At 37.4% G+C, this 27,145-nt stretch overlaps 1 protein-coding gene across 7 annotated transcripts in view; it reads right to left on the bottom strand.

The window, feature by feature from the left end:
* Window positions 1-27,145, bottom strand: part of KLF12 (KLF transcription factor 12) — a 527,148-nt gene that overhangs the window by 267,808 nt on the left and 232,195 nt on the right. For all 7 annotated transcript variants that reach the window (XM_004371422.1, XM_023726731.1, XM_023726732.1 and 4 more), the window contains one exon: window positions 23,185-23,274. In XM_004371422.1, the coding sequence (XP_004371479.1) occupies window positions 23,185-23,274 (90 nt within the window). The remainder of the gene's footprint in view (window positions 1-23,184; window positions 23,275-27,145) is intronic.

Below are 27,145 nucleotides of genomic sequence, written 5' to 3'. Positions count from 1 at the left end.
CCTCCTTCGAGAAGTCATGTGCTTTGAGCAATGCAAAGAATCAGAGGATTTTTGTTTGTTTCTTTTAACTATTGTACGGCGATGATTTTTCTCCCCTTCAACTTACAAGCAACGTTTTTTTTTGTTGTTGTTGTTTTGTTTTGGGAACTAGGAGCCCTGGTGGCTTAGTGGTTAAGAGCTATGGCTGCTAACCAAAACGTCAGCAGTTCAAATCCACCAGATACTCCTTGGAAATCCTATGGGGCAGTTCTACTCCGCCCTATAGGGTCACTATGAGTCAGAATCAACTGAATGGCAACAGGGTTGATAACTACTTTTTATTTAAGTGAATTAATTTGTTGTATAGCTTCAACTGAATTGTTTGCCATTTATATTGATATTACCTTCAAGGGATAAAACCTTCACATTCTAAGCACACCAAAAATTACGTGACTCTTACCCATCTTTGCCTTAATGATTTCACATCTGAATCGGTAAAACTTTTTTTTTTATTCCCTTTCAGAGCCCTACTTTTGGAATCCTGCAGATATTTTCATGGTATCATAAACAGATCATTCATGTAGTTCAAGTACATTACAGAAGATAAGCTCAACATCTCAGTATCCATGGGAAAGATCAGCAAAATCAAGAAGCTGGCCTTATTTTGTACAAAGATTTGGAATATTTGATTAAGGAAGGCTTATGCCAGTTTTTTTCATTAATGGTTCTGATTTTCCTAAAAAAAAAAAAAAAAAAAATTCCAGATAACAAATATTGTTCTGGTTTCAAGATGATTTCTGTCAGGATTAATATCAGTGAATCAAGTTATAAGTGGCTGGTGTTGTTTTGTCAACAAGGGAGGCAGATCACTAGTTATTCTACATCTCCAAAGAGTATTCACAGCAAGACAAGTGACTGGAGTTAAGACTTGTTCTACTGTAGCTAAGCAAAAAGTCATTTGCCAGGTATTTGACGAAAAGGTACAATAGAGAATCAAGGCTTTTATTTAGAAAATGTAGGTTAAAACTAGTTCAGACAGAAGCACATTTTTTTTTTAAATCCTGATGATTTGAATAAATATCATCGTCCTTTCCGTTCGCTAAGGTGCCCTAGACTTCTTTCAAAACAAACACTTGTTACATATTTATAAGACAGTATTTTTTTCCATCTTAAAAAAATAAAATGCCAGTGATTTAAAAAATAGACACTAGAACTTTCACCTAAAACACAATTTAAAAATGTATAAAAATTCTTAAATGGGAACTTAATCTGCTGTGTAAACTTTCACCTAAAACACAATTAAAAAAAAGACAGACACTAGAGTACACATGTTGTTTCTGATGGTAACATTCAGCTTTCACATACATGCACCTCTAACTGCTAGGGAAGGACGGAGGCAGATAGACTCCACTGCCGAAAAGAAACTAGGGATGGGGTTTTTCAAAACTGGAGGCACAGTGGAGAGGGGAATATTGTGACATGCGTCTTATATATAAGATTTTTATTTATTATTTTTTAGGGGGTTGAAAATAAGGGTATACATCTTTTCTTACAGCCAGGAGGGAGGTCAACTTTTCTAACCAGCAAACCAAGCTGGAATCCCACGTGGGAGGTGAAGAGTGACACCTTTACACTGTGCCGCAGGTACACAAACACCCCGTCTCAGATTTTTAGTCAGGCTGAATAAATTAAAAAGAAACAAACATTTACTAAGAACTTACTATATGCATTGGGGGCAGTGGTGGTTCAGTGGTAGAATCCTCACCTTCCATGCAGGAGACCCAGGTTCAATTCCCTGCCAATGAACATCAAACACAGCCACCATCTGTCGTCATTCAAGGTTTGTGCATTGCTATAAAGCTGCACAGGTTTCAGTGGGGTTTCCAGACTAAGATAGGTTAGGAAGAAAGGCCTGGTGATCTAACCCACTGTCAACGAGTCCATTCTGACTCACAGTGACCCTAGAGGACAGACTAGAACTGCCCCATAGGGTTTCCAAGACTGTGAATCTTTACAGAAGCAAAGCGCCACATCTTTCTCCCATGGAGCAGCTGGTGGGTTTGAACTCCTGACCCTTGTGGTTAGCAGTCAAGCGCTTTAACCACTGAGCCATCAGGGCTCTTCCCTGATGATCTACTTTTGAAAATCAGCCAACGAAATTTCTATGGATCACAACAGTCCAATCCCAGTGTACAAGGGGTTGTCATGAATTGGCGATTTGAGGGCAGCTAGAGTCGCTATGAGTCAGAATCGACTCGACGGCAACGGGTTTTTTTTTTTTTCTTTTTTTTTTTTTTTTTTGGTTTAACAACATCATATGCATTGTCATAGACATCATGCAAGAATTAGCTAACCAAAAGGCCTTGTTTAAATCTTTTTTAAAAATTAGAAAATAAAAACACCTCTTCAGGATGAGTAATTAGAGAAAGGTAACCCAGAAAAACCACTCCTGCTCATCCTGGGGAGCACCACCCCCAGGGTCCCTCAGCGGGCGACTCTGTGTGGTATCCAACCAGGCACTGCAGCCTGTTGCTCAGTATTCAAAGATGAACCCCAAATGCAACCTCACAGGTTCACTTAACTAGCGAGCCTCATTCAGTACAAAAGATATGGAACCTTCAGAGACATCATTTAAATGCCAGTTTTCATGCTTCCTCTTCTAAGTTATGGCACTTATAATATCAATATTTTAAACAGTTCAAGTATTTTTTAACTTCTAAATGAGTCATTCACTCTCTTGGTAGAGAAGAGGTAAAATATAATGTCTATGACTAAAACGTGAACTACCTCTTCAAAAATGAACTACATTTCTCATGATTCAAAGGTAATTGGCTAGGAAAATGCAACGCTACATATGACAATGGGAATCCACTGGGCTCCTGAGGAATTCAAAGCCTCCTAAAGAAAATGACTCCAGTACTAGGAGTATTGTATTTACTACACTTATGCAATTTAGTCGCAACTCTCACTGAGATTTAAAAGAATTATTTGTGCCATTCAGAATTGACATGCATCTACTAATCATCTCAAATATTAAAAATTCCTAAGATGCTTTTAGTACCTCCTGGCCCTTCTGACAGGTCCAGCCCATCAGCCAGGACAGACCTAGGCAGAGGTTCACAGCCAGCACCCTGAGGTCTGCCTTTCTTTCATTACACAGGACAGTTCTCTGTGACTCAAATGGTTGCTGTTGTGTGCTGTTGGCTCGATTTTGACTCACAGTGTCCTCACGTGACAGAGTAGTACTGCCTCATAGGGTTTTCTGGGCTGTAATCTTTCCAGGAGCAGATCGCCAGGTCTTCTCTCCTGCAGAGTCACTGGGTGGGTTCGAACTGGCAACCTTTTCAAAAAAAGCCAAGCACTTAACAGTTATGGCACCAGGGCTCCTTGATTCAGATGGTGGTGCCTTAGAAGTCACCAGAAGCCTAAAGAGCCAAGGCCAGTATTACCTCACTTTATAAAAGTGGTTCTGGAAATATTGTAGCATAAGAATCATCTGGGGAATTTGTTGAAAACACAGGTTTTCTTTTCCTATTCCCAGAGATTCTGAGTGTTAGGCTTGGGATGAGAACTCAGGAGGTTTTGAAACCAGGTTTCTGATTTTGAAAAATGCTGCATCACATACCCAGGTTCCCATGCCCTGAAACTGACATATCCTTCCACCAATTCAGTGTGGCTCACACTTGGATCATCAAATACCATGCAACAATAACAGCATTTGTGGGCTATCATGGAAAATAACCAAACTATATTACATCTGGGTAAAAATTCATCTGAAAAATGATGATCACAATATTTGTTTTATTTCATCTTCTCATTGAATCGATATAAACATCAAATGATCACGCACAAAGACGCGAAGTAGTACTCAGGCATAGCATGGCCAACGTCTTTAAATAGTAAAATATATAACAAAGGATAATAACCTAAAACATGAATTCAACACATAACTTCATGTATTTTCAACATACTCCTCTTCAAGGCCTCCCTCTCAGTATTTTACAAAATAAACAAGCAAGCAAATAAATAAATAATAACAAAGGTCTTGTGGAAGGATAATTTATTTTGCAAAACTAAATCTCTTTAACTTAGACGATTCATAGACACAGAATAAATGGTTAGGTTTTAAGCGTATGTGGTTTCTCTACTTGAACCACCCAAGGAATTGTGATTACACAGAATTGGGCTAAATTCACTGCACGTCTGCAGGGCTGTTCGATTTCAGTAAAATGAAGGGTCTTTAGAATCACATTCATACCGTCTTAGGAGTCAACTGAGAACACAACAGAGCAGTACTCAAATAACGCCCTGCCTCCATAAAAATAATGTGTCCAACGTAATCCCATGGATTATTCCCAAACTGTTACACAGAATTATAATAACATCACCTTGGATAAATGAAATAGCATAAAGAATTTGAAAGGGTGTGAAGCATGAAACTCAAATGTCTAACCACTTAACTATAACACAGCTCTTACACGAACAAATACTGATCATTCCAATTTCATGGAAATGAATTCTGGAACTGCTGAACAGGCTTGAAAATTTCAGTACCACAGGAAGACATGAGGAATAGTAGAAAAGAGAAGATGGGGAGGAAAAAAACCAACATCTCAGCTAAGAGAGGGGAGAGCCCCAGAGGTTGTACATCACCCTAAAAAATCATTACTAGGCCGGCATTCTCTCTTTATATTACAAGTAACAAAGTTCTGTTGCCCAAAAAAAAGGATTAATAAATCCTCTTTTATTCTGAAATATCTGCTTTCAGATGGCAGTCTGTACAAGGATAAGCCTCATTCCCACTCATTTTTTTTCCCAGTCTCCATCGAGTTGAGAATGTCCCTCCATCTCTATCCCTCCTCTCCAAACCCTTGCCATTAAGAGTCAGTTCCATTTCCACCTATGTCATCAGGCAACACTTTCACATACCCACTTAAGCTCATGATGATTTCTCCCCATCCTGTCTGTCCATGGTATTTATGGAAAACCCTAAACTGCATACATATTGGCACTTGAAATACGCTGGCAGTTAAACCCTTTGACTAAAGGCTGTTAGAAGGCTTGGGCTATAATTCCAGAACTGTCACTATTGATCACTGAGCTTTAGGCACATGGTTTCATTATCACGTTCTCGTTTTCTCATGTGAAAAATGGTGGTCACCGTACTCACTTCATTCTATCTTCTCACTGAACTGATGCAAACACCATATGATGGTGCACAAGAAAGTGCTGGGAAACATGGAGTGGATATATAGAGATGCAAAATAGTACTTGCTACCGCCATTTTTCTTCAGACTAACAAACACAAATAAGTCAGAGGAAATACACTTCCAACATCAAGGATGTGCAAGACTAGATTAACAAAATAAAGTTTCAGTCACCTAATCAACAGAGGAAGGAGCCCTGGTGGCACAGTGGTTAAGTGCTCATCTGCTAACCAAAGATGGGCAGTTCAAACCCACCAGCTGCTCCACGGGAAAAAGATGTGCCAGTCTGCTTCTGTGAAGATTACAGCCTAGGAAACGCTATGGGGCAGTTCTACTCTGTCTATAGGGTTGCTATGAATCGGAATCAACTTGACAGCAATGGGTTAAACCAATAGAGGACATTATTTCAGTAAGTACTTTTCATGAATACGGAAAATAAGGAGAATGACTCTTCAAGACATGCAAAAATCAATGATTTTACTTGTCTGTCTCACCTAGGATGTTTCTAGCATTTGTTTCACAGAAAAGCATAGTTTTTTGGTTTTTTTTTTTTTTTTTTTTTGAGTCAAACAGTTGGCTCTGACACTGACCATCTGTGTGACCTTGGAGAAGTTTCTTAGCCATTGTTAACTACAACTTTCCATAATGGTGAAGTGGAGATATGATCACTGCAGGATTATTCGAGTGTTAGATGAGATAATATAAATAAAGAACAAGACACGTGGAAGTATTCCATAACTGCTGCTCTCTGCAGCTATTCTTATTGAGAAATTTATCTGAGAATCACCCTTCAAATAAAACATGGGGTTTCTTCAAGTCAGACTCTGGCCTACCTTAATCCCTAGCAATCCACACCATAAATGATTCTGTTGGGACCAAATTAACAAATGAATATGTTTGAAATCAAGCTGAGAAGGGAGTTAATACACATGATACAATTTGAGCTCAATTAAGTGCTAAACTAGGTAGGTCGTGACTATAAATAGATTCAACAGACATTCAGAAAAGGGAGATCAATGGGAATGCTTTCGAGATTTTCTGCTGGGGCTTAGAAGATAGAGGTGGCCTAAATAAATGAAAGGGGCAGAGGGAACAGCCACCGTCAAGTCAGTTCTGACTCCTGGTAACCCCCAGGTGTGTCACAGGAGAACCGTTCTCCATAGGGTTTTCAACGGCTGACTTTTCAGAAGATGGCCAGGATTTTCTTCCGAGGTGCCTCTGAGTGGACTCGAACCTCCAATCTTTTGGTTAGCAACCAAGCATGTTAACTGTTTATACCACCTAGGCACTCCAAACTAAAGCAACAAAGTGAGTATTTCTGGTTGGAGCAACAGTTAGTAACTAATAAGTATTACATATATTAATTTCTTTATCTCCCCAGAAACCTCATGAGGTAGCTACTATTATATATAATCCTCATTTTACAGATCAAGAAACTGAGATAGAGAGAGATGAAGTAGCTTGCTTAAGTCACAGAAAAAGTGGTGGAGTCTGGATTTAAAGACAGGTAGTCTGGCTGTAGGAGCCCCGGTGGCACAGTGGTTAAGTGCTGGGCTGCTAACTGAAAGGTTGGCAGTTTGAACTCACCAGCCACTCCGTGGGAGAAAGCTGTGGAAGTCAGCTTCCTTAAAGATTACAGTCTTGGAAATCCTATGGGGTAGTTTTACTCTGTCCTATAGGGTCACTATTAAGTGGGAACAGACTTGATGGCAATACGTTAGTCTGTCTGCAGGGTCCATACACTTAACCACAGAGAAATATCTAGGCAGAAATACCTAGGTAGAAAAAATCTCTTGCTGTATCAGTTGCAAATGAAAGAAATCCACTTTCACTAGTTTAAGTGGGGAAGGTTATACTTAAATATATATATATGATAGCTCAGAATATCTCCTGGAGAGCCAGAGAACCAAACTTGAACACTACATAGCCAGAAATAACATGGATGGGGCAAAGCTCAGCCACACCATGGGTCCCTTCCAATGAAAATATCACTGTTGCTGCCTCCCAGCATTTGTTCCCAGAAAATTTGCCATTGCCTCCCTAGCAGAACAGAAGATCCTGCCACTACATTTGCTGAAAGAACAATCATTCCGTGTATAAGCAACCTTGTATTTGCTCCCTTCTGCATCTCTCTCATGGATGGTACAACTAACTGGCAACAAAGCCATATCCTAGCTGCAAGAGAGTCTCAGCAATTTAGTTTTTTAGATTCTATCACGGGAGGATAGAAATCACAACATGAGAAGCTAACAAAATGACAAGACAGAAAACAAAAGATGCCATGCAATCACAAAGGGCCACAACACACTGAAATAACAGGCTGACTGAGACGTTTTGAAAAATAATGTCAACTACATAGAGTCAGATGATGTAGGTGCAAATGCACTTCATTTGGTAACATTTTACTCTTTCCAACACAGGCTGTTTCTTAAAATAGCAAGACATTTTTCAAAGCATAATATAAAGCATGTTGACAAGCACGTTATTCAAACACTGGGAATATCAGTAACTTGGTGAATTTTTTCCAATTATTTAAAAATGTAGCATAACAATATGCATCATTTGTTGTATAAGAAAAAAGCAAATGCTATTAATTTAGAAAAATGGTTACATTATATATCACACTATTTTTGTCTCTTATAGGTCACTTTTATATTTGTAAGGATCATTTTCCAAGATAATAGATATTTTTAATTTGAATGGTAGTAATATTTTATTTTTGGCACAATAAAAAATTGAAATAGAACACTAAATACTCACTAGAAAAGAGTTAGGCCCCTTTTTTTAATTTAGGAACTAGAAAGTTATTTTTAAACCATTACTCATTTAACTATTATAAGCATATATATTTCTGAATAACATTCCAAATTCTTTCTACGGTAACAACTGTCTTTAGTTCTCTATGTTTAAGGAAAGTTAGCTACATGAGAGACATAGTATTTCTGAATAGCGGACAACAAGTCCAAGAATACAGAATTAAACACACGTATTTTAAAGTGTGAATTATGGGTAAAAGGTAGCCATAAAAAAAAAAGCACAATATAAATATATTTTTGTCTTATAACCATATATAAAAAACCCGTCGCCATCGAGTCAACTCCAACTTACAGTGACCCTACAGGACAAGTGGAACTGCCCTATAGGGTTTCCAAGGAGCGGCTAGTGGATTCGAATTGCCAACCTTTTGGTTAGCAGCCTGAGTTCTTAACCACTGTGCCACCAGGGCTCCATAACCATATATAGGCAGTAAAATTATTTCCCTGATAATGGGGTCATATAAAGTAGCATAACTTTAGAGCATCATTAAGGTTAAATCTTTTCGAAATACATATGTTGAATAAACGAATTTTTATTTTAATTTACAAACGCAAAATGTCATTTATATAAAATTAAGAAGACAGATTAACAATAACAACTGTAAGAGAAGTCGCTTTTTAGTGATTACTTAATACACTGTGTACTATGCTAAGCATTATGTATCTATCTATATTATGTATCTACCTATTCTAGCTAAATACTATAAATCCTTTCCTACACCTGAATTTAAATATAGGCAAATGTTTTACATCCTTCTCAGAAACACGTCTAGGGTTCAAAAACGCTGCATAGAAACGTGAAAAAACTCAAGGATAATAATCAAAAGAGGATTAAGGCAAAAGTGTCCACTTAGATAATTTATGGAAATGTCAATGTGAAAATCACGTCACTGTGGCAAATAAAATTTGGGATGAAATGGCAGCACACAGTCCTGACATATGAATGGACTGAGATAACTATATGTGCTGACTTGATAAAAAAAATATGTTAAGGGTTTTGCCATATTACATTATTAGTAATCATTTACCATATTAATAATGATGACGTCTATGAAAATCACGCTACTTTGCAAAATAGTTCATAGTAAAAAACTGAAGAAATTTTCAAGAATATATGTATAGTTTTTGGTCAGTATAATATTGACTGGGGGGGAAATACATGATCATGTCCATGAGGAGGTCGTATCTATGGGAGCAAAATAATATCCAGACTGTTATGTCCCTAAAATCTACCAGTTGCCACTGCATTGTTCACAGAAAATATTTCACCTCAAATATTGTCTTTTTATTTTTTCAGTATATAAAATAATATACTCGTGATCCATTTTTAAATGGTCTTCTCATGTTTTATATGAAATATGTAACAAAACAGGAAGTGACCCAAGAAATCTGTTCCACTACATAGCTATAACTAACTTAACTGAGGGAGGCTGGAATTTTTAAACTCACAGTTGCATTAATTTCTTTAAAAAATATATAAATAAACCAAGGGTTTAAAAAAAGAAGAAAAATTAATTATCTTAATTTTAAAGACTAGCTAGATTGTCTTATTTAGCAGATACAGATTTTGAGACTGAATAATATTGAACATTATCTGCATGTCTTTATTGGAAAAGATATAATTAACTATGACAAGAACATAGCAATGAAATTGAAGTTTTGGGAGTTGGAAGGAGAGAGTTGATCATGGGGACTATGAGTCATCTGTGCTTCATAGTTCATTTAAAACTGATGAGAAGTACATATTTCTTCTGTAAGAACATCTTTTGACAATATTTCCCTAAGACAAGGAAAGGAACGACCAGTGGATCACAGACAGCTTCATTCTTCCTCCGGCCACAGACATGAAAAGACATTAAACTGATCAAAATTTATACCAGGACAAATGTGGTTAAGTATGGTAATGTACATTTTCCTCAGTGATAACTTTGACATAATTTGTGAAGCAATGAAAAAAAATTGTTGGCATTTTTACCTTGCTACATATTTATGAAATTCTACATTCTCAAAATACTATGATAGACAGAAAATATAAGTTTTCTAGAAATTGAGTCTAGTATGTGGTGTCAGTTCTGCTCAATTCTGTTGATTTTCGAAATTAATAGACACAGTGAAATAGTACTTTCTCCATTTGAACAGCATGGAATATTTCTGTACATTTTTACCGACCGTTAAGTAACTGAAAACAGTATTTTATATTAAAACATATACATCTTAAGTAAAATATTTTTTAAATTTTTAGGAAATTAAGATAAAAGAGCAACTTCAAAAAATTTCGTACTTACTACAGGCTACTTTGTGCAAAGATCTCTGAATATCTGTAGGTACCTTTTGCAGTTACAAACCGTTGCCCTCAAGTCGATTCCAACTCATAGCGACCCCACAGGACAGAGTAGAAACTGCCCCATAGGGTTTCCAAGAAGCAGCTGGTGGATTTGAACTGCTGACCCTTTTGGTTAGCAGCTGAACTCTTAACCACTATGCCACCAGGGCTCCTCTGCATTTACAGGGGTACTGAACTAAAACTTTTCATAAGACCTGAATTAAATCCTTCTTAAACATTAATATTATAGTGGGAATTAGTTCATATCAGATTATTTCCAATGTGATAACTATCAAAATTGGGCTACAAAAATAAATATATAGTTTGAAATTGTGAAAAGATTCTGATTTAGAGACCTGAACTCCAGTTCTGTCCCTATTACTTACTGGTTGTGTGCTCTTGGAAACACTACGTCTACAATTTTACTTACTTGTGGGGAAAATATTACCTCTATTCAAAAGGTTTAATAAGGCACATAAATATTTAGGATTGCTACGTTCTTTTAATGAATCAATCCCTTATCATTATGAAATGTCCCATTTTATCATTGTTTTGAAGTCTATTTTCTTCTGATGTTAATCTAGGCACAATGGTTTTTTGTTGTTGTTGCTTAGTGTTTGTATATCTTTTTCACTTTTAACCTATCTGTTTCTTTATTTTGAAAGGAGTTTCTTATAGATACCATATAGTTGGGTCATGCTTTTTGTTCCAATCTGACAATCTGTCTTTTAGTTAGAGTGCTTAAACCATTTGAATTTTATATAATTATTGATACAACTGGGTTTAAATACAACATCTTGATATTTGTTTTCTATTTCTCCTATCTGTTCTTTGTCAATTTTTCCTTTTTCCCTGACTTCTTTTAGATGAATTGTTTTTTTATTCCAGTTCATTTCCACTATTTTTTTAATGAACTCCACCTAGTTGTTAAAACTCAATGTACTGTTATTATTTTTTCTTTAAGCAGTCAATTTTCCTTTAAACATCTTCTATATTTACACATGTATTTGTCACTTTGAGTGACCTTCATTTCCTTGTGTAGATCCAAATTTCTACCTGGTATCATTTTCCTTTTTGCCTGAATAACTTCCTTTCTTCTATCCTCACTGGTTTCTGACAAGAAATCTGATTTTTGTTTCTTCAAATGTAAGGTGTCTTTTTTTTTTTAATCCTCTGGCTGCTTTTAAGACTATTCCCTTTATATAAACAGGATACAAACCATAATTAACAATACACAAACACCAGAAGATAAGCTAGATAAAGGGGATCTTCTAAAAATTAAACACTTATGCGCATCATAAGACTTCACAAAAGGAGTAAAAAGAGAACCCACAGACTGGGAAAAAAATTTTGGCTATGACATATCCAACAAAGGCCTAATCTTTAAAATCTATAGGAAAATCCAATGCATCTGTCATGGATTGAATTATGTCTGCCAAAACATGTGTGTGTATCAATTTGGCTGGGCCATGATTCCTGGTATTGTGTAATTTTCCTATATGTTGTAAATCTTGCCTCTATGATGTTAATGAGGGACTATGGGTGGCAGTTGTGTTAGTAAGACAGGAGTCAATCTATAAGATTGGATTGTATCCTGAGGCAATCTCTTGAGATATAAAAGAGAGAAGTGAGCAAAGAGACAGGGGGACCTCATACCACCAAGAAAGCAGTGCCAGGAGCAGAGCGCATTCTTTAGACCTAGGGTCCCTGCATGGAGAAGCTCCTAGTCTGGAGGAACACTGATGAGAAGAAGGCTGACAGACAGAGAAAGCCTTCCCCTGGAGCTGATGCCCTGAATTTGGACTTTTAGCCTACTCTACTGTGAGGAAATAAATTTCTCTTTGTTAAAGTCATCCACTTGTGGTATTTCTGTTGTAGCAGCACTAGATGACTAAGACAGCATCTACAATAAAAAGACAAATAATCCAATTGAAAAATGGGCAAAGGATATGAACAGACACTTCACCAAAGAAGACATTCAAGCAGCTAACAGACACATGAGGAAATTCTCGCAATCACCAGCCACTAGAGAAATGCAAATCAAAACTACAATGAGATACCATCTCATCCCGACATTACTGGCACGAACCAAAAAAAACAGAAAATAATAAATGTTGGAGAGGCTGAGGGGAGACTGGAACTCTTATTCACTGCTAGTGGAAATGCAAAATGGTACAACCACTTTGGAAAATGATACGGTGCTTCCTTAATAAAGCTAGAAATAGAAATACCACTGCTAAGCAATCCCGCTGCTAAGAATATATACTGGAGAAATAGGAGCCATCACACGGATAGACATATGCACACCCATGTTCACTGCAGCACTATTCACAATAGCAAAAAGATGGAAGCAACCTAAGTGCCCATCAACAGATAAATGGATAAACAAACTATGGTACATATACACAATGGAATAATAAAGAACAATGATGAATCTGCAAAACATCTCATAACATGGATAAACCTAGAGGGCACTATGCTAAGTGAAATAAGTCAAACACAAAAGGACAAATTCTGAATGACACTACTATTATAAAAATACAAGAAAATGTTTCCAGATAGAAAGAAACAATGTTTGATGGTTACGAGGGAGGGGAGGGAAAAATACTAACTAGATAGTAGATTAGCGGTAACTTTGGTGAAGGGTAAGACAGTACACAATACTGGGGAAGTCAGCACAATTTGACCAGGGCAAAGTGACAGAAGCTTCTTAGACACATCCAAATGCCCCAAGGGACTGAGCTACTGGGCTTAGGGCTCGGGATCATGGTCTTGGGGGACATCTAGCTCAACTGGCATAACCCAGTCTATAAAGAAAATGTTCTACATCTGACTGTGGTGAGTGGCGTCTGGGGTCTTAAAAGCCTGTGAGAGGCCATCTAAGATACACCTACTGGTTCCATTCTGGCTTGAGCAAAGGAGAATGAAGTGAACCAAAGACACAAGGGAAAGATCAGTCCAAGGGACTAACAAACCATAACTACGATAACCTCCACCAGACTGATTCCAGAACAACTAGATGGTACCAGGTTATCACCACCAACTGCCCTGGCAGGGATCACAATAGAGGGTCCTGGACAGAGCAGGAGAAAAATGTAGAACAAAACTCATATTCACAAAAAAACAGGCTTACGGGTCTGACAGAGAATGGAGAAACCACCAGAGTATGGCCCAGGACACCCTTTCAACTCAGTACTGAAGTCACTCCTGAGGTTCACCCTTCAGTCAATGATTAAACAGGTCTATAGGGCCAACAATAACACACGTGAGGAACATGCCTCATAGTTCAATCATGTATATGAGACTAATGGGCACACCAGCCAAAAAGCACAGATGAGAAGGCAGGAAAGGATAGGAAAACTGGACGAATGGAAACAGGGAACTGGGGTGGAGAAGGGGAGAGTGTGGACACATTGCGGGGTTGGCAGCCAATGTCACAAAACAATTTATGTATTAACTGTTTAATGAGAAACTAATTTGCTCTGTAAACTTTCACCTAAAGCACAATTAAAAAAAATAAAATAAAAAGACTATCCTTTTTATCATTAGTTTGTGCAATTTGATCATTATGTGCTTTGGTATGGTTTCTTCTGCTTGAAGTTCATTAGCTTCTTGAATCTGTGACGTTAGAGTTTTCAACACATTTGGACAATTTCAGTCATTATTTCTTCAAATGTGTTTTTCTGCCTGCTCCCCTCCTCCTGGGATTCCAATTGCACCTATCTTTGACTACTTGATAATGTTCCATAGCTCACTAAGTCTCTGTTCATTCTTTTAAGTCTTTTTATCTCTGTGTGTTTTATTTTGGATAGTTTCTATGGCTATGTGTTCATAGATCTTTTCTTCTGCAGCGTTTATTAATATGATCCATTGCATTTTTAAACTTTAAATACATTTTTCATGTCTCAACATTTAGTTTTTTTATATCTTCTATTTCTCTTCTTGTCATGTTCATGCTTCCTCCATATCTTTGTGCATATTTATAAGCTACATAATAGGTGTTTTAAGGTTCTGGCCTACTAGTTCATTATTTTTATCATTGCTGAATATGTTTCTATTGATTATTTTTTTCATTTTGTTATGGGCCATAATTTCCTACTTCTTTGTATGTCTGATAATTTTTGACTGAATGCCAGACATTGTGACTTTACATTGTTGAGCACCAGATTTTGATATACTCCTTCAGAGTGCTGGATTTTGTTCTGGTACAGTTAAGTAAGTTGCAGATCAATTTGGTCCTTTCCAGGTTTGCTTTTAAGGGTTCAGATCAGAATTTTTCCTGAGACTAGCTCAGCTCCACTATGATCCTCTGAGTCTTCTACCCAGTGCCCGTGTATGAAGTCTCTATACTCTGGCTTGCATGAGCTTTATGTGAGGTCCAGGAATTGTTTAGTATATTGCCTTTCGGTTGTTCATTTGTGTCTTCCTCTCACACACATGCAGCAAATCACTACTCAGCCAAACCCTGAGGGAACTGCTCCAAAGATTTCCACAACTCTCTCTTTATGCAAATGCCTCCTCTCTCGTATTCTTCCCCTCAAAATTAGTTGCCTTGGCCTCTCCAAGTCCCAATCATGGCTTGCTTAACTTATTGTGACTGCTCATCTTTGTTTAGAAGCCCTGGTGGTACAATGGTTAAGCACTTGGTTGCTAACCAAAAGGTCAGTGGTTTGAACCCACCAGCCACGTCAAGGGAGAAAAGACCTGGCAAACTGCTCCCGTAAAGATTACAGCCTACAAAACTCTATGGGGCAGTTAAACTCTGTCCTAAAGGGTCACTATGAGTGGGAATCAGCTTGACAGCACACAACAACAACAAGCCTCTGTTTGAGTTCCCCCTTCCCTGCTTTGCAGCTAGAAACTGCCTTTGGGTAGTAAGCTGAGGCAATCATAGGGTTCACCTCCTTTTCTGGCCTTCTCTCAAGGATCACGGTCCTTAACTGCCTGTTGTCCAGTATGTGAAAATCATTTCATATATTTTGTCTGGTTTTCTAGTTGTGAATGGTGGAGGGTCAATTCCCATAGCAGTTAGTCATTCATGGTCAGAAGCAAAATCCCACTGGGTTAAATAAGATATTATTTGTGAGGCACTTTATCAGCTGTGAATTAGTATGCAGTGTTAGTACAGGAAAGCACATCTAAAGATACACTCTCCTCATGGTTCAGATTTTTTTTTTTTTTTTTCCATTCAGCCACAAAGCCTACTTGATGGAGTAGACCACAATCTTGAATAATACACTGAAATATTCCAGAAAGGTTAATTTGCCTCAAATCAAAATCTCCAAATTATTCAGGGCACGGAATTTCTTTAAGAAGTATTCGTTTTTATAAAGCACTGACCCTATAAAGATGCAAATAACCTTTGGAAAAGATTTTACATCCTCATCAATTAATGAGACTTCAGTTGGAGTTGGTCATCCATCTGCTGGTATCCTGTGGCATCACAGCACAATCAGAGGGTTGGGATGTCTGGAGTAAGGTAGCAGGAGAACAAAGTTGGAAGTGAAAGTAGGTTGCTAAAGGGAAGGCAGGCAGGCAGAATTATCAACTTCAGAGCTTTGCCCAGGGCAGGCCCAGAGAGAAAGGATTTGTCTGCCTGCTATATTTCCCTTGGGTACTATCTATAATTACTATCACAGCTCATTGATTTTCAATTCTTTCTATTAATACATTTATTGGCCATTCTGACATTATTAAAAATCAGTCCAACTCTTTGCTTCTTTAGTGGAGGATATGTCTTCCCTAAAATATGAGTTTTACAAGGGCAGACTTTTTTTTTCTCCTGCTTTTAAAAAATGGTCTTCTCATATTAGCAGTAACACAGCTTCTGCATATGTTTTCCTTTGAAGCCAGGCAGTGTCATGCAAAGATTTCACTACAGATCAAAAGAGCCCAAGCAGTGGGTCATCAGAGAATATTAAATGATAAGCAAATTCATATTTTCAAGATAATTCTACCAATTTATTAGTAATGTTGGCCCCTGTTTCACAGTAGGGGAGGTAATAATGAGGCCCTGTTACACGGTAATGCAAGTTGCATTTGTACAATGCCTTTTCTTCATTGCCGATGAAGCCATTAAAGTAATAATGTCTTACTAAGCCTTTACATTCAGACATACATTAAATCTTTTATGTGAAATTAAACATAGTAGTTCACTGAGGAAAAAAAAAAAGTCGAGGTTGTTGTGGTTGTTTTACCTAATGCTACTGAACTTTAATGTGATTACCTGTCTTAAACAAGCATCCCAGAGCTCATTTGTAGATTCAGCTACAATACTTGCGTCTGTCCGTACTTCTTTATTAAGCCCAAGGATTGGGGTCTTTTCCAAAATAGTACCCACCTCAAAATCCACTCAATTCTACAGAGTGGCAAACTGGCTCTCACAGTAAGTAGCATCTGAATTAATCAATATTTATTGAGCACTGACTGTTCATAAGCCCCTGTGCTGGGTTGATGAGGAATAATGAGAAACATAAAGCAAAAGCTCTGCTCTAAGAAATTTACAAGATAGCTGGCTTAATGGTGCTAATCAGCTGTTTGTGGTACAGAAATACTCTCAACACCTTGTTAGGAATATCCTGCAGGATGGTTTGCTAAAGTTACTGCAAGCTGCCTCAAGGGAAAAGATCACAGGTCTCCATTATTCTCTTTGGTCCTACAGCTAAACTTTAGGAGCTCATAGGGGTCTCTTTGGTCTGATCAGGGCTGACATTTTCTGCTAGTAAGACACGAACTATAGATTTGACCCTACTATCTGAGGTCATACCTGCATCCTATATGGCTTGTGGCTGAGAGACTTTAGGGTCCACAGAGGAGCCTTTTTTTTTGGTAGTAAAATACATGTCATAAAAATTTTGCCCTTTTAACCCATCTTGTAAAATTCAGTGACATTAATTACATTCACCATGCTGTGTAACCATCACCACTAACCATTTCCAAAATTTGCTGATCACCCCAAACAGAAACCTAATAACCTCTTAAGTGATTACTCTCATTTCCCCATCCCCTTCTCCTGGCAACCACTGATACACTTTTGTGACCGCACAGAGCACTTAAAATCGGCAAAACTACCAATCTCTTTTCCTCTCTCTGCCACACCATCACCACTATTCCATACCTACCAGGCCACAGCTCAGAAGTGCACCCACCTTTACAAGAGGAGAGGGGCAGGGGAACTACGTGCTTCAATACTGTTATGGTTGGTGCAGGGTCTTGGGTCAGCTACTTCCTGGTGGTTGATTCCTCAGGCCTTGGGACACATGAGGCTGACTGAGTGTTATGGACTGAACTGTGTTCCCCCAAAATATGTGTTGTAAATCCTAACCCCTATACCTGTGGATGCAATCCCATTAGGAAATAGGGTTTTTTTTGTTATGTTAACAAAGCTAGTGTGTCTTAAGACAATCACTTTTGAGATATAAAAGGAGCAAATTAGGCACAGAAGCAAGCACAAGTAGGGGAAAGACAGATGCCAAATGGAGATCTCCAAGGAATTCCAAAGAAAATGCTAGAGAAGTTGAGATAAGGATTTTCGCCCAGAGGAGACAAAGCCTTCCCCGAGAGCCAGTGTCCTGGATTCAGACTTCTAGCCTCCCAAACTGAAGGAAAATAAATTTCTGTTTATTAAAGCCACCCACTATGGTATTTCTGTTACAGCAGCACTAGGAAACTAAGATGCTGAATGAGGAATGTTTTTCCATGTCTCCCTCTGAAGCCTCTGCACTTAGGTATTCATTACTACTTAGAGAGCTCTTCATTTCTTCTTAAAACTTTTTATTTTAAAGAATTTCAAACATGTACAAAAGTAAACAGAATAGCTCAATAAACCCCTATAGTGACAAATCTTGTTTCATCTTTATCTCCATCCATTCTCTTCTCCCATATTTTGAAGCAAATCCCAAACATATCATTTCATCTGTAAATATTTCTGCAATTATCTTTGAAGCATATGAACTCAAAAGTCCTTTTTTAATGTGACCAAATAACACTATCACACCCCAAAATCATGTTTTATGTCTTTGAGGCAATACCCTTTCTCTACATACTGCCTTATCTCTCAGTATGATAATTCTAGCAGTCTTCTGCCTGGCTTTAGTCCTTTCCTTAGCAACATGCTAGTACATCCAAAGGCTGACAGCATTTGGGAAGCTCTTAACAGCAGGGCAAAGCACCAAAGGTCACTGACAAAGTCATTCAAACACTTCTTGCTGTGCCCCTGAAGTGTATCACAAGAGCCCATGCCCTTCCTGTGGGCTGCTTAACAGTGTGTGCTGGATTCCCAACAAGCCTGGAGAAAAGTGAAGGCATATTTCAGGAAACTGCAATAATAATCTACTTAGATATTACATCACTAATGATGCAAAAGTCAGAGAAGTCCAAACAGGAGGCACACACGGTGTCAAATAGCCATGCCAGCCAGAGTGCTCCCTCACATACTTTGGACATGTTATCAGAAGGGACCAGTCCCTGGAGAAAGACATCATGCTTGAGTCAGTAAAAAAGAGGAAGACCCTCAACGAGACGGACTGACACACTGGCTGCCACAATGGGCTCCAACATAGCAACAGTGGTGAGGATGGTGCAGGACCAGGCACAGGGTCGCTATGAGTCGGAACTGACTCAATGGCACCTAACAAAATAACAACAAATGTGTTTCATATGGCTACAAGACACAAACCTCCAACACCGGTGAGAATGTGGATTTCCAGTATTTCCAATTTAAATCTTCCTTTTGCAACAACCCTACGAAGTACAGAGTGCAGGTTTACACCCAAGTATTGACTAGCTTTAGGTATTGACTGCTTTTATATTTTTCACCATGTCAGTTATAATGCCTGGACAAGTTTAATAAATCATGTATTTGCTGAGCAATTACCACATGCCAGGAAATGCAAAAGATATAAGAGAACTATAAGAAATAGTTATTGCCCTCTAAGAGCTTACATCCTGATTGAAGAGACATGCTCACATACACACTGCAAAAACTATGAAGAGAATGTGGCAAGGCAGCTAGATCTCTTCAGAAGAGAGAAAACCAAGTGGCTAACCTAGGCCTGTTCCACGGTCTTTCTGTAAGCTCAGAAATGAACACATCAGGTCCTAAATTCCTCGGAGAGGAGGGGAGCATGCAGAGACTAGCTGACCGCAGACAACCTAAGGGACTATTTATAGCAAGCAAAAGAGAACAAACATATGTCTTGACGATGCATTGAAACAGAAGGTCCATGTAAAGCAGCATATCTTTAAAATGCTGCCTGCAGTGTGGAAGACCGACCAAATTCTCTTCTCCCAAAAGCCTGAGGTTAATGTCTATGTCCTAAAGACAGAGTCTCAAAACCAGGTATTCAGGAGTGATTACAGATTCCAACCAATGTACCAAATTGGTTTTCTTCAGATCTCCTCATTCATTCTTGTGACACATAAGAGGTTTTCTGTAACATTTTGTTTATTGTAACATACGCCTCTTTTTCCAAAGCCCACAATCAAACCTACAATTATTTATTTTAATTTCACCAATATGTTAACATTTTCTTATGAAGAATAAAACTTCAATCACCCTTTAATCATAAATTAGGAGTCATGGAAGATTGAAGCCAAGAAATCTTCAAAATTTTTACCTTCCTTACCTAAAAATAGTTCTGCGATTCGATTCTGAAATTAGAGAGTACCCACCACCCACTGCCTCATCCCCAATGAAAATCCAGTAAAATGACCAAAGATAAAGTTCACTGAAATACGAGATTTTATTTCTAATTTTAAGGAAGGTTGACTTAAAGCATTACAAATTGTGAAATACAAATAATTGTATTCTATAAAGAGTTAGGTCACGATACATTTCATCAACACTGCAGGCTGCTTCTCTTGAAGCTTTAGTATAGAAGAGGATGAAATTTTACCTGTCATATATTTAAGAAGTACACACAAAACTACAGGAAAAGTACATAAAGTTTCTATTTCCTTTCAATATGCACAATCTAATTTAAAGAATAAAATACTAATATCAGCTTTAGTCAAAAGAAGGAAAATTGATTTTAATGAACAGGCATTAAATAAAACCTATGAACCCACAATTCTTCTTCTCCCTACTAAAGGACAAAAAAAATACTTTCTGTGTAGCATGGGGTCCTTATGATACTGTGAAATCTCTGTGAATATTGGCTTTTGGTTTTTGTGCACCTAATTCTTTCATGCAAGCCTTACCCTAAAACTGAAAAATGGTAGTGAAAGGGAAAGAACCATTTGAATGTTGTTGAAGATCACCAGGCCTACTGACAACAATGCACTATCCCGGCTTTGACCATTGCTCTAGGTCATATTTTCTGACAGGTTTTCCATACTTGTTTTCTTTCTCCCACATGCACAGCTTGAACAGATTTACTGCTAACGAAGCTGAAGAACGTATTATGAAATAAGAGTAACACTGTAAAATGCAGACTGATTTTTCACTTCTTTTTAATCAGCAAGCTATCCTCTCTGAAACAAATGTTATGGTCTATATGATTTGTTAAACTTACAACATGAGTTGTGCAGAAATGCATTTTATTAAAAATCAGTTGCCTTGGAGTCGATTCTGACTCATGGTGACCTCATGTGTGTCAGAGTACAACTGTGCTCCATAGAGCTTTAAATGGCTGACTTTTCTGAAGTAGACTGCCAGGCCTTTCTTCCGAGGCACCTCTGAGTGGACTCAAACCTCCAATCTTTTGGTGAGCACCAAGTGTCTTAACTGCCCAGGAACTTCCTAGGTGGTGTAAACAGTTAATGCACTCGGCTGCTCACTGAAAGGTTTGAGTCCACTCAAAGGCACCTCAGCAAAAAGGCCTGGAGATCTACTTCTGAAAAATCAGTCACTGAAAATCCTATGGGGTACAGTTCCACGGTGACACACATGGGGTTGCCATGTCTGAAATGACTCCTCGGAAACTGGTTTGATTTTATTAAACTGATTATAATGCATCTAGACTATGAAATGAATTAAGAAAATAGAACTCCGCAGATAAAAAACAAATGCTTCCTATGGTTTGGTCTGAATCAGTAAAGGTAAAAACTATGCAGACAGTTTGGAGGATATACAGTTTAACCAATGAGTCAGGATAGAAAATTGAGGTGAACACATGACTTTTTCCGAATGTTAGCCTACACTAACAAGTAACATGAAAAACTGCTACAACGTCTCTTCTTTCATGATGCTTCATTGCCTAAATCTTGGGCTGAATTTACGTGAGTCAGTTACTATGTCTTGCATAGAACTGAAGAGTCACATTATTGGCTGACATATTCGGCAAAACTCACTTTAGAGCTAGAAAACACAACACTGATCATAAAGACGGAATGACACCCTCTACCATGATGGGGATCTGTTTCAAACACAGGCTTACACTGAAGAGGACAAATATATACTGAGATGCTGCATACTCTGCCACAGACTCTTCAGAATGGGGAAGTTTTTTAAAAGACCCTCTAATACCACCCTCCACATACATGCCTTTGGATGTCCTCATACTGAAATCCTTTTGGTATATCAGTATCCCCATCCATTAAATGGGATCCTAGATGAACTCATCCACACTGATTTTTTATATTACAATGCTGCTATTTACATTTTGATTTATTTTGATTGTTCAATTGCAAATCATTGCTAATTTGTTTTTTGTTTTGATTTTTTAAATAGGAAATATACTAATGAGGTTAAGACTATATATTGATTTATGTCCTTTTTTCAGTCATCTGTGGTGCTTTGGTGGAGGATATGTGATAAGAAAGGAAGCCAGTGTGCACTTGGACACATGAACAGTACTTCCCCCTTTCTGTATGAAGTGGGCAGCCCACACTGTAAGCAATCATGCTACCTTATTTTGATTGTAACTAGTAAAGCTATAAATGTTAGCAATTATGAAATCTTCTATATTCTTTAAAAAAATCTACTGTGCTCTTGTTTTTTATATTTTTCAGTAGTCATAAACGAATTCATCAATTTGGCTAGGTAAAGAACCTTTCTTTTTCTTTTCTTTCAGTGAAAATATACACAACATATGCCCATTCAATAATTTTTACACACACATTGACAATGGTTACATACATCACATTGTGTCACCATTCTGCCTATCTCTACCCGTTAAAGTTTCTGTCTGTGTTTCAGAGTTACTGCTATCCATTTAATCTCATACAGATAATTCTTTAAAAGAATGTAATGCTCAAAGCAAACACTCTTTATTAAATGAGCTATACTGTTGTTTAGTTTAAACATGATGTCATGGGATGCTTTTGGTTCAAGACTTTTAAGTTGTTTCCAGGCAATAGAGTCAGTGGCTCCTCCAAGCTCAATGTATCCAGTATGTCTGGTTTCCAATCTTTTGCTTTTATAAACTTTTCAAATTCACTGACTTTAATACATCAACTACCCACTAGTTCTTATGGAGTGAAATGGGTAAACAGAAATGTCAAAAGAGAAATCCATCTAATGGTTCCATACTTGTAATTCTGTGTCATTCCCTAATTTACCAAGAACTAAGTTGTTTTGATATTGAGATTACATTCACACCTTATAGATTAATCCTTCCTCTTTGCTTTGGATTTTTATTATCTTTTCAAAACATGCACCAATTTAAATACAATCATAATATCTAATGAGGTCACTATTCCTTCCTAATTACAGAAAGGTTATCTTTTGCAAATGAGTAATATTTGAGGTTACAAGTGGGTGAGAATCAACCAGTCTTGGATGATTTTGCCAGAGAGATAAAAGCTTAGGCAAGGGCAAAAAACAGAAGGGTTCCACAAGCCTCCAGATGCTCTGGAAATGACTGCCACTATCATAAAGAGGGGGTAGTGAGGGCATAGTCTGGAAACCTCTGCTTACCCCTTGATCAGATTCCAACAGCTCTGTTTTGACTCTGACTGCCGGCATTCCATCAAGCATTAACATTCTGTTCTCAAAGGTGTTGATATTCTGAGAATAAAAAAAGAGAGAGGGGGAAAGTCAGCTATAAAACATTCAAAAGAGGACATCTGGTAGAGTCTTTCTTCACTGTAGTACGTTCAGTAGGGTAACCTAATTTTTTAACAATGAGGTGTAATTAAATGAGACTATCAGCATAACCAATTATCCCTCCAATCTGAACTTTCATTTGAAGTAATGGCCAAGATGTTGAATTAATCACTCTGATTCTCTGACCTCTGGGTTGGAGGTCAGACCGTAATAACCTGGAATATGGAAACCTTACATTAATTTATATGGGGCTGGAACAATTCATCACACTTTTGCAATACTGGAAGGAAATATAAGTCAGGTTCCTGGGCAGAAATCCATAAAGAAAAAGATAAAATGAAAAAAATAATTTATATATGGTTACACTATTATCAAAGTCTAAATAATTTTAAAAATAAGAATATAAATCTAGGTATACTAAATTTTGATACCATGACAATCCTGGTCAAGTGAGAATTTCTACACATCAATCTTGGAACATTTAATATTTTTAAGACGACCATTGTATGTCTAGGAGTGAGGTTGAATTTATAAACTGAGGTCATAATCAAGGAATAAATAATTTGTTTTCTTTTCTGGTATATGTCTGGCTCAAATTAGTACTTCTTGAAAGGAAAACCTTATCTCTATTGTGGCTCAACAGAATTTTAAACGATATTTATAAAAAGATGAAACCAAGGTTATTGTCTATTAATTTTCACTGCTTTGGGGATTTCCTGAAGTCAATAACCCATGAGAAGAGGCAGAAAGTCAGTACCCACTTAAAGTCAAAATCAGGCTTATATTTTAAAACATGTTTAGAATGCAAACTTTGCCTTATATAATGACTACTAAGAAACTGGTATGACTAAATTTGGCTCTACATGAGTGTTTATCTTTGCTCAGTAAATGTAAACACATGACTTTAGTGTTTTATTAAAAGAAAAAAAGTCAGTTTCTATTTATTTTGCCTACATGGTGACAAATATTAATATATTTCTAAACCCTCAGTTTTTCACCTTTCATAAGCTGCTTTCCCACCAAACTGACAGTCAAAGAAAAAAATATTTCCATGACAACAAATAATAAATTAAACATTTTTACTACCAAATGATACCAACAGAGTGCAGTGAAGTGAAACTAATTATTTCTCATATTTCTTAACTCTTCTTTTTGTTGAAGAAAAATACTCTAAGACATAAAATTTACAAGGTCTCTTATCATAAAAAAGAAAAAGCACATTTAACTCTAGAGCTAATAAATGGGCATTTTAAAACTCCATGCCACCTAGGCTATTAGGCAATTCAAAGAAGAAAACAAATTATTTTCATGTTCTTCCCTAAAAATGCACAATATTATTAAAATTAGCAGAATAATTAATTTTTGTTGTTGTTTTTGACCTGTCCATACTTTTTAGTGAGACCGCATCCTAACAGGCAGCTTAGAGTAGAAGGAACTGTGGTATTACTGGCCAGCTCAGTTAATTTGCTCCAAACTTGAAATCCTTTCATGGAGGCCTGTGGTTGTTTACACATCAGACATGAATCTCAAATCCTAATGTGTTGCTTGTTTCCGTGGCTGGAAGCAGCCAGCTTGGCATGCCCCCATCCAGTCTCAGAATGGCCATCCTGCAGCCAGAGAGCCTTGCTTTTCACAGCAGCACCAGAAATCTACTGTAACAAAGCATCCCCTAGGTTGTTAGGCTGGTAGACAATGAAGGATGGGTTGATATTGCTTCCTACCCTGGAGGAGGTCTTGCCCAGATGAAAAAGGAAGAAGCTGCCTCATAAGGGAGGCCCACGCTAAGGAGGGGAAAACACAAAGAGCAATTCTAGAAAGGCAGGTTTAATGAACTGTTAGAATCTGATTACAGGCTAATGTCCCTTTTAGTGCTTTGTACCAATTTACAGCTGATATACTTCAACCATTTTCCCACTGGTTGTGATAAACTCATTAGTTTAAAAAATGCAAGCTAACCAGAGTCTTTGAAGTTAAAAACTGATAAATCACAGAAAACCTGACTGAGTCCATGTCCTATTTAGCACATTTAAATATCACTGTATTTTCATCACGGTTGTGTTGTTGTTTTTGAACAATTCTACATGTGGTAAAGTCAGGATGTACAGCTCAGCTTCATGTAAAAGTGAATAAAATAAAACACATTTGTGTTTTTTTTTTTTTAAAGAAATCAAGTTTTTCCTGGAAATATTTCTCTTTCCACGACTTTCCAGAATTCTGCACAGACACAACCATAATAAACACTGTAACTAAAAACGTTCGCAGCTAGGGAACCAAACCTTAACTGTTAAACTCACTTACTACAGATTCAATCTGTATATATACCTGAAAGTTATCATGTTAATATATGTGAAGTATATTAATCTCTGCATTCATGATTCTAACCCTGTTTACCATAAGTACTGAGCATCACAGATGTTCTAAGCCATCCAGGAAAGAACATGTAATTATACAATATTGAAGATACAGTCCTTGGAACAAAACATCAATAGCGCTATGTCTCTAAGCTCAGATCAGATATATACAATCTCAGAAGACTATAGACTTTAAATATGTAATAGGGTCTAATAACTTGGAATTATTGTCATACACATCTTGCCATGATCTTAATCAAAACACGTTTGCTGTGGAATCAATAGCACAATTGATTCCCGAGAGGTAAATAAAATTACAGTCATCAATTTTAGCATTATGATACTCTTTGTATTTATGCTGTAACATTTTGATACTATACAACCATCAGAATTACAATTTATGTATATGTGTCTGTGTGTGTATATATATATATATATATATATATATTCACAGATTTACATACCTATACTCTTATACGTGTTTTCATATGACTAGATTTTATCAATTACAGCAAAATTTACCACTGGATTTGTTAGCTGGCTGTTGACTAGTCCCTTGTACACCAGATGAGAACGGTATTCTGGATGTTTCTACTTGCCAAATAAGATTTGGCAACAACACAGAAGTCCAGTCTGCAGTTAAAAGCTTCCTAGTAAAGGCCATGTAAGCACAATTGTCTTTGATTCCAACATCTCAAAATAATCTGAATAAATGTGTAGCAAGGAGAATGGACTGACTCTTAATTATTGTAACTAATAAAAACATAGAATAGGAGTAACTTTCCAGGTCAGCTACTACAAGTTGCCCACCTATCCCCATACTACAGTCATGCTCCCTAACTGTTTGCACAACTGGGGTAATAAAAAGCCAGCCAGTCAATATTCAGTAAACCTACATTTTTTTTTAAAAAGGTCTCTTAACCAAAAACTAAACCTGTTGCCATTTTCAGTTAGCAGCCAAGCACTTCACCACTGCGCCTCCAGGGCTCCTTAAAAGGGTCTCTTACTAAGCCAAAAGTATCGACTAGTATTTGATTTGCTCTCTGGAGGTTCAGGACATATTCTGACACCACATATTTATCCTTCTTAAATCTTCTTGTTTAGCTACAGTGATGAGAAATATGAATAACCCCCACCCCCATTCCCCTGTTATGTAACATAGTGATGTAGTGAACATGTGTGGCTTGTGATTCAGGATTCACTGCACCAAGTTGGTTAAGGCACTTTCATGGCATATTGTTAAAGGTTTATAATGCACGCATGCTGCCAACTGGTGAAAACTATCATCCTGTGGGACTTTTCTTATAGAAAAAGTAACAGAATCAGACTGAGTCCAGTACAGCTAGATGGTGCCCGGCTACCACCACTGACTGCTCTGACTAGGATCACAACAGAGGGTTCTGGACAGAGCTGGAGAAGGATGTAGAGCATAATTCTAACTCACAAAAAAAAAGACCAGATTTACTGGCCTAAAGGAGACT

The sequence above is a fragment of the Trichechus manatus genome, unplaced genomic scaffold (assembly GCF_000243295.1).
Source record: "Trichechus manatus latirostris isolate Lorelei unplaced genomic scaffold, TriManLat1.0 scaffold00013, whole genome shotgun sequence".
Lineage (NCBI taxonomy): Eukaryota > Metazoa > Chordata > Mammalia > Sirenia > Trichechidae > Trichechus > Trichechus manatus.
The sequence above is the reverse complement of the archived record's forward strand: the minus strand, read 5'-3'. Positions and strand labels throughout refer to the sequence as shown.